The following is a 15,454-nucleotide window of genomic DNA, read 5'->3' as shown; positions in this document are numbered from 1 at the left end:
TGCTACCAGAAACAAAACATGGGGGAGCAAAATACTCCTTGCTACAGCAACAGGGCCTGACTGGATTCTAACACACAGCATTTCACCCTGGAGATTTCCACTTATTTCAATGAGATTAGTTTCACAAACAAGAGAAAAATTGGAAACAGAAGAGGAAAGGTTAGATTTTTCTTTGGAATTTGGGGAGGTTTATTTCAGCTGTAGGAAACAAAGATGACACAGAACATAATGAGCAGATTAGCAACTAAATCAAATCAATACCAGGAAAGACAAGTTTGGATAATACTGTCAGGGTGCATGCTAGCAGCTTACCTGCAAAACTTGCCTTGCCATTATTACTTTTTAAGGAGCCACCCAAGCTGAAGTTGTGTTTATGACCTCCCATTCTCATAGAGGGCTCACCTTCTTCCTCAGCGATGGGAGGAAGCCGATCAAGCGGCTGGAGATCTTCATTCATCCAGTAGGATCCATTGGCCATCAAAGACTTGGTGCTTTCAACACATTGCTCTGGTAAACTGCTGGTATTTTTAACCCGTTTTTGCCTCTGCAGACTCATGTCAGAACCATGAGGGAGGTGTTGTGAAGCAAGATCAGGACCCCCCATGTGACCGTCTTCGATAGGATATAAGTATTCCTCATCCCAGAGGTCCAGGTGTTGTTCATCATCTGATTCCTCAGAATAATCCTCATAAACTCCTCCATTATTCTCCAAGTCCCGGTTCCTCTCTTCTTCTGACTTACGACCCACTCCACTCAAATTCAGCAGTGAAGCAGATATAGAGTCTCCCGCTTGTTGGATAGCTTCATATATTTGAGACATCCAAGAAGACAGTGGCTGAAGGAAATTCTGAGCAGCCTCAGAAGCCATGTTTAACACTATGCCAGTATCTGGTGATCAGTTGTTCAGGTTTGCCAGCATGTCATTTACAATTCAGGGAGCTATAGAATAAGCACCATAAGAGATTACTGTAAATTGCTTGTTCATCAACACCTGTTGACACACTATCTATGTAAGATGTCTAGAACTGAGAGGATTGAGAATACACTAGAAATCCAGAAATTATTGACAAATTACACATATTCCTGCAGACATCTGGAAAGACTTCATTCAATTGCTAAACCTTATATAAAAATAAAAACATAGAACATCAGAACAGAAGTACCTTTTCTGAAGCACACACATTCTGGTTACAGCTGCAACAGACCTGGTGAAAAGAGTACAAAACAACCTGCAGTCAAAAATCTCAAATAATCTCCTGGTCCTGACTTCTACCACATCCTTAGCATTAGCATGTCCAGATGGGAAAATTGAAGGGTGGGGAATCGGGGGAGAATTGTGTTTTGATTGATTAAAGTGACAGGCCTAAAGCATGAAGAGCCAGCCCATGGCAGACAATTATCTCAAATGCTTTGCTCCAGAAGGACTCCGAAGAAGTCCTCTCTGCCCATGGTGTGACACAACTCGGAGGTTTTTTTGTCCTTCACGGAAATTAAGAAAACCAACACAGGGGGTGGAATATTAGAGGTATGAAATAACTGGGAACAGAAGCAAGTTAACAAAAGCATTGGTATCATCTCAATATGAAATGTTTTCTCAAAACTCATCTAAACGCTAAATAAAAACATAACTTGCAGAAAGTTAAGGTGCCTTTTTGCCCAATATACATCTTCCCACATTATCACAAGACAGATATTCTTTTAGGAACTCTGAGAAGGAGAAACCTACAAATAGGATGATGGGTTTACAAAGAAAGAACCAAATAGTTGCAGATTTTTAGGCTATAAGACAACTAAAAAGAAGCAAAAAGAAGCTTCAAAAATTCATACCAGTGTCTTGCTGAATGTTGAGGTCTAGGAGAAATCAAACTATAAATGGGTAAATACAGTATAAGCAGAAAAAAATAAGCTCGGCAGTGTGTTACCTCAGTGTATTACCTTGTGAAATGGTCTCCAGAGAAATGTAGAGGAAATCCCAGTGGAAACTGGATTTTTAAATGGAGCATGGACTAAAGAGATCCCACCTTGCTCGGTGAGCAGCTTTTTAACAGATGAGATCAGTGGCTTAAGAGGTCTCTCTACCTTTTGAAACACCTGTGCCAAATAATTTTGTTCAGTGATGTTGAGTTATACAGCAGACACTTCCAACAAGTTTATTATCAGCTTCAGTATGTACTAAGAATTACAGTCCTAACAAGGGCGGTAAATGAATGTAGGTTACTAAAGCCATTTTAAAAGCTGATGGTTGTTACAAACTCTCCAGGCTCAGGGCATACATTGTTCCAGTATCCACCTGTCAACCGCCGGCCTCTGGCTCAGCCGCTGGGACCCAGGTAACACCCCTTGCCATGCATTAAATCTCTGGCAAGGAATAGACAATGTCATGGCATAACCTCCCAGGTGAACCATTCCCTTCATCGACTCTCCTCTCTCCAACCCTGTCCTTGGCGAAGCCTCTCTGCTTTGGGCAACTTATTTTCTCATAGACCTAAAGTGATTACACACTCCAAACAACGCATTTTCAGCATAATGCGGATTTGCCACTAGTAAGTCACAGCACCAGTGAAGTCACTGGGAGGAGATGGCACTTGCAACAGCAACATTCTCCCAGGCATGAAAGGAGATAAATCTGGGTGGGTAAGTACTAGATACTGGATATATTTTTAACCTGTCATTTATTTACAGACAATTCAGCAAATGAATCTCTGATTTCTGATGAAAGGAGAACTTCATAATGCTCTGCCTCCATCTCAGCTGCAAGATACATGACAGCAGTAGCCCTTGGAGGGGTGCAGTCATCCAGGAGTGACAGCTAACCAATGCAGATAAAACACATGGGTGCTAAAATGAAGTGCTGATCTGTTCTGAAAATCAACAGAACATAGACTTGTGATATTTGCACAGGGAATAATTAGCTCCTCTTGTTACTAGACTTCAGAGCTAACACCGAGTTGGTCCAACAGAGCCATCCCACCTCTCCCGGATGCTGTGGCTGACTGCACCACGGCTCAGGCAAACATCGCAGTCCTGCACAAGAGACTCTGCGTTAGCGAGGTTGGTATCACAACCATAAAGACAGAGGGAGCTTTTCAAGGTGAGATTTTGCTTTAGTCACAGAATTAAAGCAGTGATCTACAACCACCTGCAGGGCTTGGAATGTAGTCACGCAGGCATCCGAAGAGGCAGATAAGGCTTGAAAGTGCATCTTTCACATACAAAGTAGTTGCCCTGATCATCTTGCTATAAGTAGGCTGGGGGGAAACATGACACATACACACACGTATATATACATCCACAATTCTACCCAAGACCTGGAAGTTTGTCTTGATTAAAGCCAGAGAACCCCAACAAATGGTTTGATTTCACCTTACAGACAATGGATAGACACTGAAGTATATTTCACCCAAAAAATCTGAACCACTTTGCAGTAACAGTTGCAACACACCTTTACAACTCGCAATCCAGTGCCTACATAACCCCTACAGGCAAAAGCAATGCAATTTCCAGGGTGCTTGGCTGTTTAGCCTTTGCTTGGCTTTTCCTCTCATCCTCTCCCTCTTAGTGAAGACTCCACAGTCAGTGATATGCTGAACAACTGGAGTTCAACTGAATTATAAATTGCTTATTTTTGGTCTTGCAGCAGATGGGTAAAATGTGTAACAAGCTGCAGACAAGTTTAGACAGGCAACGTTTTTACAAACTCAACCAAGGATCAAAGGGGGCTGGGCTCTGTTATAGGTTTGCTGTTTCCCAGGAGATCTCTCCCTTAATTAGCAGGCACTGCTCTAACGGGGTGTTTATGATATATTTCACAACATGGCCTTTTCAACATAATGGATTTTTACTTTTGAATTCTCTAACAATTTTGACTTGCATTAGAAAAAAATAAAAGAACTGAGAAGAGCATTTAAAATGTGTGGGAAAGAAAAATCCATTTCTTTTTAAAAGCATTCATCAAAAGAGAGAGAAAGAAAACAGTTTAGCAAATTCACTTCAAGTTCCATCTTCTACAACTAACCACAAGAATTTTCACACTGAATCGCCTGCTTAACTCAAAGTTGGTTTTTTTTCCTCTTGGAAAATCAGATAGCTAAAAGGATCAATGTTAAGCCTCTCACAGAAACCATCATAACCTTTACTACAATCTATATTCCCTTGTCTTGATAGGATCATTATTTCTGAGTAGTGTTCCCATTGAGAGGTGCAATTACTGTATGGCTAAAAAAAGAAGACTATTAGCAGAATTTCAAATACTACCACAATGCAGAGGTTTGTAATATTAGTAAAGTGTCTTTCAATCTTCTTGATATGCAGGCTCCTAAAAAGTTGCCATCAGATGTGCATTTCTCACAATTTCCCTTATTCAAGCTGTTGGAAATCGTAAGCAAAAACTTTCATTTCTTCAGGCAATTTTTGTGTGGCCTTACAAAAGCTTTCTACCAAACTCCTCCCTTGTAGTGAGGCTTTAGACCACAGGGTCCCAGCATATAACAACTGAACAATTTTCAAGTGAGTACTTATTTCCAAAACACTAGATGAGGAAGAAATCCGCAGCCTCACCTCTCTGCCTGGGAATGTACTGTCCCATATAAAGACACAAGAAGAGGAAATCAGCTCCCAGCTTGGAAAGATCAGAAGACATCTTTGTCACATCACTGTTTTAAAAAAATGCACTTCTTTTGCCACTGCCAAGAAAATTGTACCAAGAAGCTTTCTTAGGAGTTTGGACAAGTTGCTGAATCCATCTGTCCATAACCGAAATTCTGAACATTGTGCTGGGTCACCAGTTTAGACAGCCATGCTGCAAGTATCCAAAGAAACAATTCCTGGCTTCCCCACTTCTGATAAATTTTAATTAAAACATTGCTAATGATTTACCTTTATTTCCTGATCTGATACAGAGAGCATCAGTCCCTCATGCCCACCTGGCATGCCACAGATCATATCCATGGACAGGAACTTTATTGGTGTGGACACCTAGGAAAAGCAGTGTTACAGACCCATCATGAAACCATGCTCCAAGCTTAGGAGGAAAGACCTAAACCAGGGTGTGAATCTAAGCTGATGCCCAGAACATCAAGGGTTTGTGCAAAAGGCAAGGCCATTTTGCTGTTCATGAAAGGAGGAAGTAAGGAAGGCTTGGAGGGGTAAGATGATTCAGTAACTCTTTTTAAGCTACTGAAAACTATAATGAGCCTGATCCTCCTTTTAGACTGGAGCCCAATTACCACTCATATAAAATAGCAGAGGGAAGATTAGAAATGTGCTCCACTGAAGGCAGGCAGCAGCAGGACTGGGCCAAGAAATCCTCTATCCTAGTTCTGGGAACAATCTGGACTCTTCACTCCTCCTGTAGTTGCCAGAATCATGTTTAACAAGATGCTAGCAAAGCTCTTCCATTCTCACAGTGAAGGATAACCAAACATTGATACGATGAAACTGTATTTCCAGTTAAAATTGTCACAGTGCCAAAACCACCCTGTGCACTTGAAGCTGCTCAGTTGATTGGAGCCTCTTGCAGAAGCATTATGAGGGAAGTTCACAGACAGTGCCCAAGGTTCACATCAACTGTGAGCATCATGCTGACCAAGTTTCCCTAAGGTGAAACAAAACAGAAATACAGAACATCTTGGTACCTTTCAGGCCTACATGCTATAAAAATACTATTTATGTAGCTGAATTTAATGCAAAAAAAAAAAAAAAAAAGAAAAGAAAATAGAAAAGAAAAGAAGACAGAGGCATTTTCCAAGTGATTGCGTGCTCTGTAACAATAGTTTTCAGATGGTGATTCAGAAACTCCAGGGCATTCAAGGAAGATCTAATGGTTTATGCCAATAAATTACACATATCTCATTGGAAACGTTCATGGATTACAAATCAACAAGGCAATAAACCCACTGCTGCAACACATTGGTCCTGCAAGCTCCAAAAGGGCGAAGTGAAAACAAAGATGAGATCAGACAGACAGCAATGCACCCTGCTGCACAGGGTTTAGCCTACGCAGAGGAAGCCTGCAGACTTATTCCTCACTCCCAAATCATCTCATGTCTTTGCAGGCAGCTCGCTACTAGTGATGCTGTGCCAAATTAGTTGTAAAAATTGATACCCAAATGACAGAAGTGGTTTTGATCAGGATATTTAGCCCCATGGTGTCTCCTCTCTTCTTCCCATTCCTTTGTTGCATGCTCTCCTCTTGTCAAAAATAATGGCAACAATTATTGATCCTCACAGTTTCAGTGGGATAGGGAGAAGAGGAAAGGGATAGAAGAAAAAAGGAAATATGCAAATGTGACATTAATCATTCAAAACTGTGGAGCCTTTTTCAAAAAACCCAGGTCTCTCCACCATATAGAGTGTATGGTGATAAATTCAGGCAAAAAAATGCCCCTGGAAGACCAGCATCCAAATAATATGCTCAGAAGCTCCACCAGCAACAAGGTTGAAAAGCTGATAGCAATTTCCTGTGCTGATCACTTCACGCCTTTGTTAGACCTCCTGAACTCAGAAGTGTGTTCATGTAAGTCCAGTGGTCTCACAAAACAGGGACTCTGTGACTGCACAGATAGATACTATTGCAAACAAAATATTAATACAAAACTTGAGGGAATTTTCAGGAGGGAGAAAATGGAAACAACTTCCATGACCATAATATTTGTCCTGGATACACCAGCGAGCCAGATTCTGCCTCAGTACTGGTGTTAAGTCCAGAGTCACTCCACTGAAGCCACTGACATTCTCCAAATCAAAAGAAGGTCCTTTGCATTTAAGGAGCCACATGTCCCCATAGGCACAAAAACCTAACAGTTCTGTGCCAAGTGGTAGTACAAAAGGCAACAATTAATAACTTTATTTATACTTCTCAAACTGAGGGTTACAAAAACGGCAAAAAGAAACTTACAGATCAATAGAGTATTAGAAAGGTGGTGTTAGTAGTGGCAACTGTGCTCTTTCAAGGTAAAGGAGTGAGAAACATCTGTAATTACTGGATTAGGGGAATGAAAGAAGAAACCTGCAGTCAGAAATTACAGCACATTCTGTAATTGAGCTGCTGTCATTTGTCGGCTTGCATGAAGACAGAAGAGCCAAAAGGAAATCACAAGTTCAAAAGGCTGGAGAAACACCAATTTACACCACCACTCAAACCCACCCACCTGTGCTGTCAAGCTGTTGCATAGAGCAGACCAAATAGACCGAGTCTCCACCCTGCCTGCAATCATGCTACCCAGTCTGCAGCAACTGAACAAACCAGGGTCAATCAGAGCAATTACTTGCATGGAAATTAGCAGTGGGAAGCATGTCTAGCTGTTTAACACAATGAAGATATTTTAGAAACATTTTGAGGAGTCACCCAGTTACTGTTACTCCTTCTTCCCCCACACACACTCCATTGGTACCGAGCCTATGGAAATTACTCTGGACCACCATCAAGCACTGCAGGCAGTGCTTTTGGGGAACCACAGCCCTGAGTGGCAAATGCAGTGGATGATTATCCATTCCTGGTTATCCATCTCTGTGTGCACACACAGCTAAGTCCATAGCTCCCATCTCCCTTCACTTCTGCTAAGTCAACCACCACTCCAGCTGGACATGCTGGGAGGCTGAGGGGTCACCAGGAAAACCAGACCTAGTTTCAAATGATTTAGAAGAACTCAGAGACATAGATCTGAGCAGGCAGTTGTCCTTCAGAACTGCTCCCTCAGCTACTCTTATCTTTCATTTAATTCAGCCTTGTTACAAACCAGGCTCTCTAATGTCTAGGGCAGGCACCAGTGACAACAGTCATGCTGTCCCATGTCCAACCACTCTTCCTACGAGCCTCTAGAAGCCTCTAGAAGCAATTGAGAGAAAAAGCAGTTTAGAAGAACAGCTTCATTTGGGCACTGAGAAACTTCCCATTCAAGAGCTCCTCTCCCTCCTGCCTCTGGCTGTCAAGGAACCTAACACCCTGGCTGAGCTACGTACCTCAACTAGGTGACATGAATAACCTTGGACTCATTTTCAATCTCCATCCTGCCAAGGACAACGGAGCTAGTGGGTACTTAGCATCAGGGTTACAAACGCCAACTACAATTGTATTTCTTTGGAGAAGGACATTCCTGGGCTTCCCACAACTTACTGCGTTGTTGGAGGAAGCCAGTCTACTGTGCATGCCAGGCTGGTACTGTCACGCTCCCCCACATTACTTGTTTCTAAACATGAAGCTAAGCCTCTGCTAGCATATGACAGTCCCACGCGCTGCACATGATCAGTCCTCAGTGCCTGGCTGGGCCCAGGGCTGCACTGACAAAGCAAGGTCGACATCAGGGCAGTGCTGCTAACATTCCTGCCTTTGTCAAATGTTAGAGGTGTTGATGCTCTCCTTAAAGACTCGGCTACAGGAGATGAGTGGTTTATGTAAGAACTGCATCTCCGTTTATTTATTTTAAGTGTGCTGTTAGCCCCAGAGGCTAGAGCAGTGGCTGTGCAGAACAGCTTGAGAACATGAACTGAAAGCATTCTCGAGGCTGATAAGATAGAAGGGAAAAATGGAAAGAAATGTTTCTTCAAACCTCATGATGTTTAAGCTGATTTCACATGTCAGGAGTACAGGCTTAACATCACGACAAGTGTTCAAGGCAAGGCACAACTGGAATATTTTTGTATCAAGCTCTCAGGAAACTACAATTTCTTTCCTGGTCTCAGCTCACATCATTATAAAAAGATTACAGTAGAGAACAAAGAGGCCCCTTTTCTTTTCTTGAGTCACAGCACTGAAGCACAAGGTTCGATACAGCTCTTTACACAAGGGTTGGCCCAGCACTGTCACATGTTTCTGTGAAGTTCATTTCACCCACGAACTTTTGAAGCAAAGGGCTCAGCAGCACTATAAACACTGGATGTAAGAACACCATCAGTGCCTCTTGGTCCTGAAATTCACACTACAGAAAGGGACACCAAACCATCACCGCATCAAAGGTCTTACATGAGACCCCACCGACATCTGTCAGGCCTCTGTCTGAGGGAAGGTCCTCCCCGTCCTTGCATGGGAGGATGCTCCAAGGGGAAATTTCACCCCCACACACACTCACCCACCACCTGAAAGATCACCAATGCTGTGAGGAACCACCCCAGCTGACTCCATTAAGGCCAAACACATGGCATTTAATCTTTCTCTCACTGAGGAATTCTGCACATGACCTACACCAAGGCTCTACGTCACTCCAGCCAGCTCAGTAACTGCTTCATGCTGCCACCACTTCCTTCTGCACGTGCCTGGGCATAGCCCAGCAAGCTTGATACACGTGACGCTACCTCTGTGCTACCCTCCCATCAGTTATGTTTACCAGTCTTTCTATCAAGCTTTTCAGCCTTCTCTGAGATTTCCCTTGCACTGCCAAGTCCATCCTAAATACAGGCTGGCTGTGTCCAGATGAGCTCCAGCCCCCGCAGTGAATGGACTCCTGCAGCTGAGAGAGAGGCAATTAGGGCAGCACATCCTTGCTCAAGAGATGGGCTCATCGCTAAGGTCAATGAAGCAGTCAAGAACAGGATCCACAAAAGCCTCAAGTATCAAAAACGTTATCCATTGTGTCCCAGTAATTAAGAGGCTTTGTCCTAGAGTCTCCTGAAAGATTTTTCAATTAATTCTTCATTTTCACAAAGATCTTTCCCTTATCTTGTTCCTTTCATAAGGACACAAACTGTGCAATTAAAATTAAATTAGGAACAAACCAGCCAGATGTATCCTAGAGCCATGACGATGGAAACACTTATTTCATTCTGTCACTTGCCTCATTCTGAGGTCAGCCTCTATACAGAAAAGCAAAAACAACAACTTTGACACTTTACAGTACATTTTCTGAATGTCAGCCTGTGCACCTGCAAAGCATAAAGTAGACAGATTTGCTTATGTTTCTATATCAACTCTCTTTTTTATCAGTAGATAACTCAAAACTCAACTAGATCCAAGGACAAGAGAAAGATCTCATGCTCTGAACCTATACACAACTTTCTCAGGCTACAGCCTTTATTTACCTACGTTGTTGCAAATTGGTATTTATCCTATTACAGATGTTACAGTCATGCCAGAGGGATCAAAATATAAAATACCTTCTCTCTTATTTAGACAATTATAAAGCTGATAGTCATAGCAGACAGATATGTTCTAACCACTCTCAATTACAGATGTGGAGAAGCAAAACAATTTCCCCAATTTGAGAGCTTAGAACCAGAAGGAACTGTCATTAGTGAGTTACATGTCAAAGGACAGCAGAGTCTTGAGAATCAGAATCGTCTTGTAACAAACACAGCTTACCATAAGAAGTTGAGAAGAGGAAAAGTGAATGCTAACCAATAAGTTACACGTTACAAACACTCCCATCCTGCTCCTTTCTACCCAGCAAAGTCAGATTCTGAATTTGAAACAAACTCTTGCTTGTCAACACTCCTCTTGGGAGAGCTCCCTCACCAGGCAACTGCTATGCTAGAAACAGCCTTTCCTGGCTTCCCAGCCCAAGCTCAGGCTCCAGGTTTCTACATTCGCCATATGACACGCTATGTTAGCCCAGGGTTTAATCTATTCTCTCACGCTGCTGTCCTTTAAAAGCATTAGCATTTCCTACACGCATATTCCATATTGGCCCTACAAGTAGCAAAACGCTACGGTGAAATTTAAACTAAATATAGAGATGATATTTTTAAATAGCTCTTAGCTCCAACTCACCAAGCTGATTTTGTTTGAACGGAAAAAGCAGGCTCCAACTTTAAGCTTCCATTGTAATTAATGATTACAACACATTCCTCTGCCGTATCAGATTTAGCACCTCATTAATGTGTGTGGTATTTTGCTTGTACGGCACAGCTGTAGTTAAAGTTAAATTAGTGTTTCCATTATAAACCCATGTTTTCAAAGGTTTATTACTCAGACACATAAGATTTAGTCTGAAATGAAAATTGCCATTGAGTGTGTCAGCTGGGAAGTAATTTTTTGTCCTTCAAAATTTCGAAGGACCAAAACACAAAAAAAGCAAGCCACCCTGTTTATTAATAATTCACATTTTTAAAAGCATTGCAAATACATGTTTACATGATAGCCTGTGACAGCTCCATAGAATGTCAACGCCCACACACTCCTGGGAAATGTGTCATCTTAAAAACCGAAATAAAAGCCACATTTTTACACCACTTGATGGGAGGTGAAGAGAAGGGAATAAAGACTTAAAAATAATATCGATGAAGGAAACTTATTAAAAAAACACCATGGTCTTTATTTAGAAACATTAAAGTTAGGACTTTCAATGGCAGGGTAGGGTGCAGAAATAATTTCAAGTACCTTTTGAACTTTTAACATTTTGGTGCCTGTCCCTGGCTCACTAATGCATTTAGCAAGAAGCAGTCAGTCCCACTGACTTCCTATCACATGTGACATCCAGGCCTTCACCTGTCCATAAATCCTGAACTCTTAAAGTATGACCAGATCACGCCCTTTGCAACAGCCATGCTGAGCTCAGTGTACAAGGCAAAATGTATGACAAAAAAAACCACCTGCAGGGGCTCCTTGCTTTGCGATTGTGCCCTTCTCAATTAGCTTTAAGACTGAACCACCAAGAAGCAGACTTTTTAATTGGGAGGCTTCTGAGGCCTCTTGGCTGATTATTTCAATGATTATACACTTACGCACATTTACAAACAAACGTATGATGACATTACCAAATTCTCAGTTACCACCATTACCAGAACGGATGCATTTTTGATAGCAGAGAAACATTAAAATGTTATTTTTGTCTAACAGTAAAACTCCCAGTTATTTTGACTGCAGGACTCGTGGGTTTACCCAAGACATAATGTTTCCAGACAAGAACAAACACATGAAAGAGCGTGTAATAGCTACTACAAGAAAACCAGGACAGGCATATCCTTCGTGAGCAGAAAGGCAGTGTCGTTACTCAGAATTGCTCACATTTTGCTCTTCACTGGATTAACAAAACACTCCCACAACAGACAGAGAGTGGGGAGTGTGCTTTCTCCTCAGTGCTGCCCTCCATTTTTCAAGAGATTACTTCAGACAACAAAGATAATAGGAGCATGGTAGCAATTGCATATCCATTTGATCAAGTTTTGGAGGTTACTGTAGTCTATCCAAAACCCTGCTGTTTTCCACAGAAATAACCCGAGACACAGCAAATGGGTCTTTCTCTGTCCTCCCAGCAATCAAAGCCTCAAGAAGATTCTGTACATCAAAGGCAGTATAATACTGTGACACTTACCAAGGCCCTCATGAACTCTGGACTTTTCTTTGTAGTGCTTTCTTCTCCCTTGTTGTTCCAGACATGGGAGCCCACCTCTCTTTTCAAAGCAGAGCTTCTTGTTGATGAAGTGGAAGAGGACTGCAGGGAAGATAATGAAGACTCCAAACACAGACAAAAACCCAGTGGCCTCAGAAGTAACTAGGAACAGAAAATCAGAAAGAAAACATGAGCACAAGTGGGAAAAACTGCCCAGAGAAAGATGTGGTTTAACCACATCTGTATCCATGGCTCTGCTTCCCCATCCTCTCCCCAGAAGAAATAGCAATTAAATTCAGCAGAACTTGGACTTGCATTAAATGGATACAACATTCGCATTGGGCCAGTCTACTGCGGACATCGACAACAGGATACATTACACACCAAACTTGGTTCCAATTAAGGTCACATGATGAACTCCAACACAGAAAAAACTCTAACTGATTTTAATAAACTTTTGTATCAATGCAGAATTCCACCAGCTTCAAGAGAGATGCTCTCAATCTATACTGCAACAAGGATCCCGTCACGAAAGGGCAATTGGTCATAAATCATTTCTGCACAGCTTACAGTAAATTCTCAGGAAAGGCTGTGGGGAAGATTAGCTCAGGGAACAAAAGGCCCTAACACCTCCATTGTAACTTGTGCATTTTCTCTAAAACCACCAGATTACACCACAATGGTACTCACTATCTTCATTATATTTACTAAGAACCAGGTTAATGTATGGCCTATGATCCTCATTCAACTGTTACTTTACCCTTAAGTAAGAAGCATATTACTATACTACAAAATTACCATTCTTGCTGCAGAAGACCAGCCTCCAGCTCAGGTAATTCAGTTTAGCTCCCTTGGTGTCAGGTTTGGCCACGAGTAACGAGCACAGTGGTTTTGCACCAGCTGACAACCTAGTCCTATACATCAACATCCCTATGTCAGACTGTAGAGGAACAGTCTTATTTCAATTTATCATGTTCTGCCTGTATCACTGGGTCTGCAACAAACCGCAGGCGCCAGCAAAAAGCTTTTAAAGCCATTTCACCTCTCTCACACATATTAAAATGCCAAAACAAGGGACAAACACTATATACATCATCTGACGCAGATGGCAAGGGCAATGTCAAAAACTGTAAGTGTCATCTGAAAAAAAAAAATTGGCTTGTTATTCTGGTAATTACTTCACCAGGAAGGGGTGAAGTTCAGTTGTTCAATTCAAGTCAAAGACCCCATAAAAATGAAACAGCAGCAGCTTCAGTGGCCCACCAGGGATGCCTGTGATTGCAAAGCTGCAGCTCACAGACGAGATGAGCTAGAGGAAAGGATGTAAACAGAGCCAGCCCTGCCTGTGAAACATCCCACTGGGAGTTTACAAGACTTGACTCAGCGAAAGACATAGGCTAGAAGAGCTACACTGTCTCCAGTTACAGCCTTGATAGTGCACAGTAGGACTATGATCTAGAGGATTAAAAAAATAAATGAATTAATACAAGTCAATGTGCCTCAATTAGAAACAAAAATCACCAATGCACAGTAGCAGCCCACATGAAAAACAGGCAAGTGTTTGGGACTGAACCCAGAGGAATATGGGTCACACAAACTCCAGAGGTGGCTCTGACCTTGCTCACTCTGGCCTAAGGAAGGAACAGAAATATGCACTGAATTAGAGCATCTTAAATGACAATAAGATCAAGACTACATTTCCATTACTATCTTCTGCATGGGCAGTCACTTCTCTGGTGATTACTTCTGTGTCCCCCTTGTGCCACACCAGCACTAAGCAGGGTCATGAAGACAGTGGGTCTCCCTGCCAGCACTGAAATTTGGTGCCATAGCTTCCCCGGATAATTTGGCAGGAGCATACCAGCCCTATCTTCCCCTCACACCTCAACCCAGGGAACAGGGCTGGGGACATGAGAGCGGCTGAGTGATACATCTACTCTGACTATTTTCAGCTGCTGAAGTCACCATTAAGTGGCTGCTGGAGTCAAGTATAAATCAAAGGACCAGAGTATAAATCAAAGTAGCCATAACCCCAGAATACACATGATGGCCTTGCTGGGTCCCATGACCGACCCCTCCTTTTCTTGAGCATAGCATAGGCAGGAAGACAGATTATGCTTACCACATCTCAGCACACAAGTGTGTGTGTGTGTATGCATGTGCACAAGCTCACATGCATGCGTGTGTGGGTGTGTGTGTGTGAAGTTAGAGCAGGTATGTAGCAAACTGACAATCATGCTTTGAAGGCTCTATGTGAGTGATTTCATTGCAGAGAGTGTGATGTAGAGGGTTGACAAGGACACCACTGTTACTATTTATCAAGCCCTTTTATAAAATCTCAGCTCTGCACCCAAGGAGATGCCAGGGTTTCCCCTCCTCAGATAGGACACAAGCAAGCCACCAATATTTTTAAACATAAATTGTCCAACACATGGTCCAATATGCTACATGACCTCCAGCTGCAGAAACCCTCAAAAGGCCCCTTTCTCCAACAAACCTGCATGGTACCTTGCAAAATTCCAAAGAAGAAGCAGACCCTTGACTAGACAAGGCATCCTGAAAAAAAGTTTGGAGACAAATTATCAGCTGCTCTCCATTTGCTCTAAAGGATCTCAGACTGGCACAACACCATTATTGCCCATCTATTCTTGTTTCCTGGTCAGCTACAGAGAAACAAGAAAGTAGTAGTGCTGTGGCATAGGACTTGGGACAATCCTTCAGGCTTCTCCTACTCCTTGGGACAGAGATGTAAAAGGCACCTCCTGTCAGAGCTCACAAAAGCCCAACTAGGAGGATGCTTTCCAAGCTGAACACTAACAGCTGTGTCCACACAGAGGCAGAGGTTTTGGGAGCACAGGTAAGAAGGGACTGCACAGACCCCTCCCTATACATCCTGAACAGCAAAGACTATCAGCCTGCTACCAACCAGGGCTGATATCCCTGCACCACCCCACCCTTCACTGTAGACACCAGTCAAAGAGGAAAGGTGCCCAGAAGGGCCACCACAGCTCTGGCACAAACTGACACCTCCTACACATATGGCTCCCACAGCAAACCACAGAGTCCCTCTCCTTTTGGGAGGGTCTGCCCAACTGTGAGGAGGTGGCTGGGACGTCTGCATCACAAGGCAAAGGAGCTTGTGCATCCTGTCCCACGGCTTTAAGCAGAAGCTTCTTCTTCTTTCCTCCATGTTA

General features: G+C 42.6%; 1 protein-coding gene across 3 annotated transcripts in view; it reads right to left on the bottom strand.

The window, feature by feature from the left end:
• The window catches only part of SYT16 (synaptotagmin 16), a 72,515-nt gene that overhangs the window by 40,860 nt on the left and 16,201 nt on the right, over window positions 1–15,454 (bottom strand). For 2 of the 3 annotated variants that reach the window (XM_074821613.1, XM_074821614.1), the window contains exons 1-2: window positions 1,164–1,223; window positions 403–939 (exon numbers count right to left, since the gene is read on the bottom strand). In XM_074821613.1, the coding sequence (XP_074677714.1) occupies window positions 403–868 (466 nt within the window). In that variant the 5' untranslated portion in view covers window positions 869–939; window positions 1,164–1,223. Of the gene's footprint in view, window positions 1–402; window positions 940–1,163; window positions 1,224–12,242; window positions 12,423–15,454 lie in introns of those variants that run through there. The other variant, XM_074821615.1, reaches the window with a different exon arrangement.

This window comes from Strix aluco, chromosome 4, assembly GCF_031877795.1.
Source record: "Strix aluco isolate bStrAlu1 chromosome 4, bStrAlu1.hap1, whole genome shotgun sequence".
Classification (NCBI taxonomy): Eukaryota; Metazoa; Chordata; class Aves; order Strigiformes; family Strigidae; genus Strix; species Strix aluco.
Note: the sequence above shows the minus strand (reverse complement) of the source record. Positions and strands in the feature narration are given on the sequence as shown.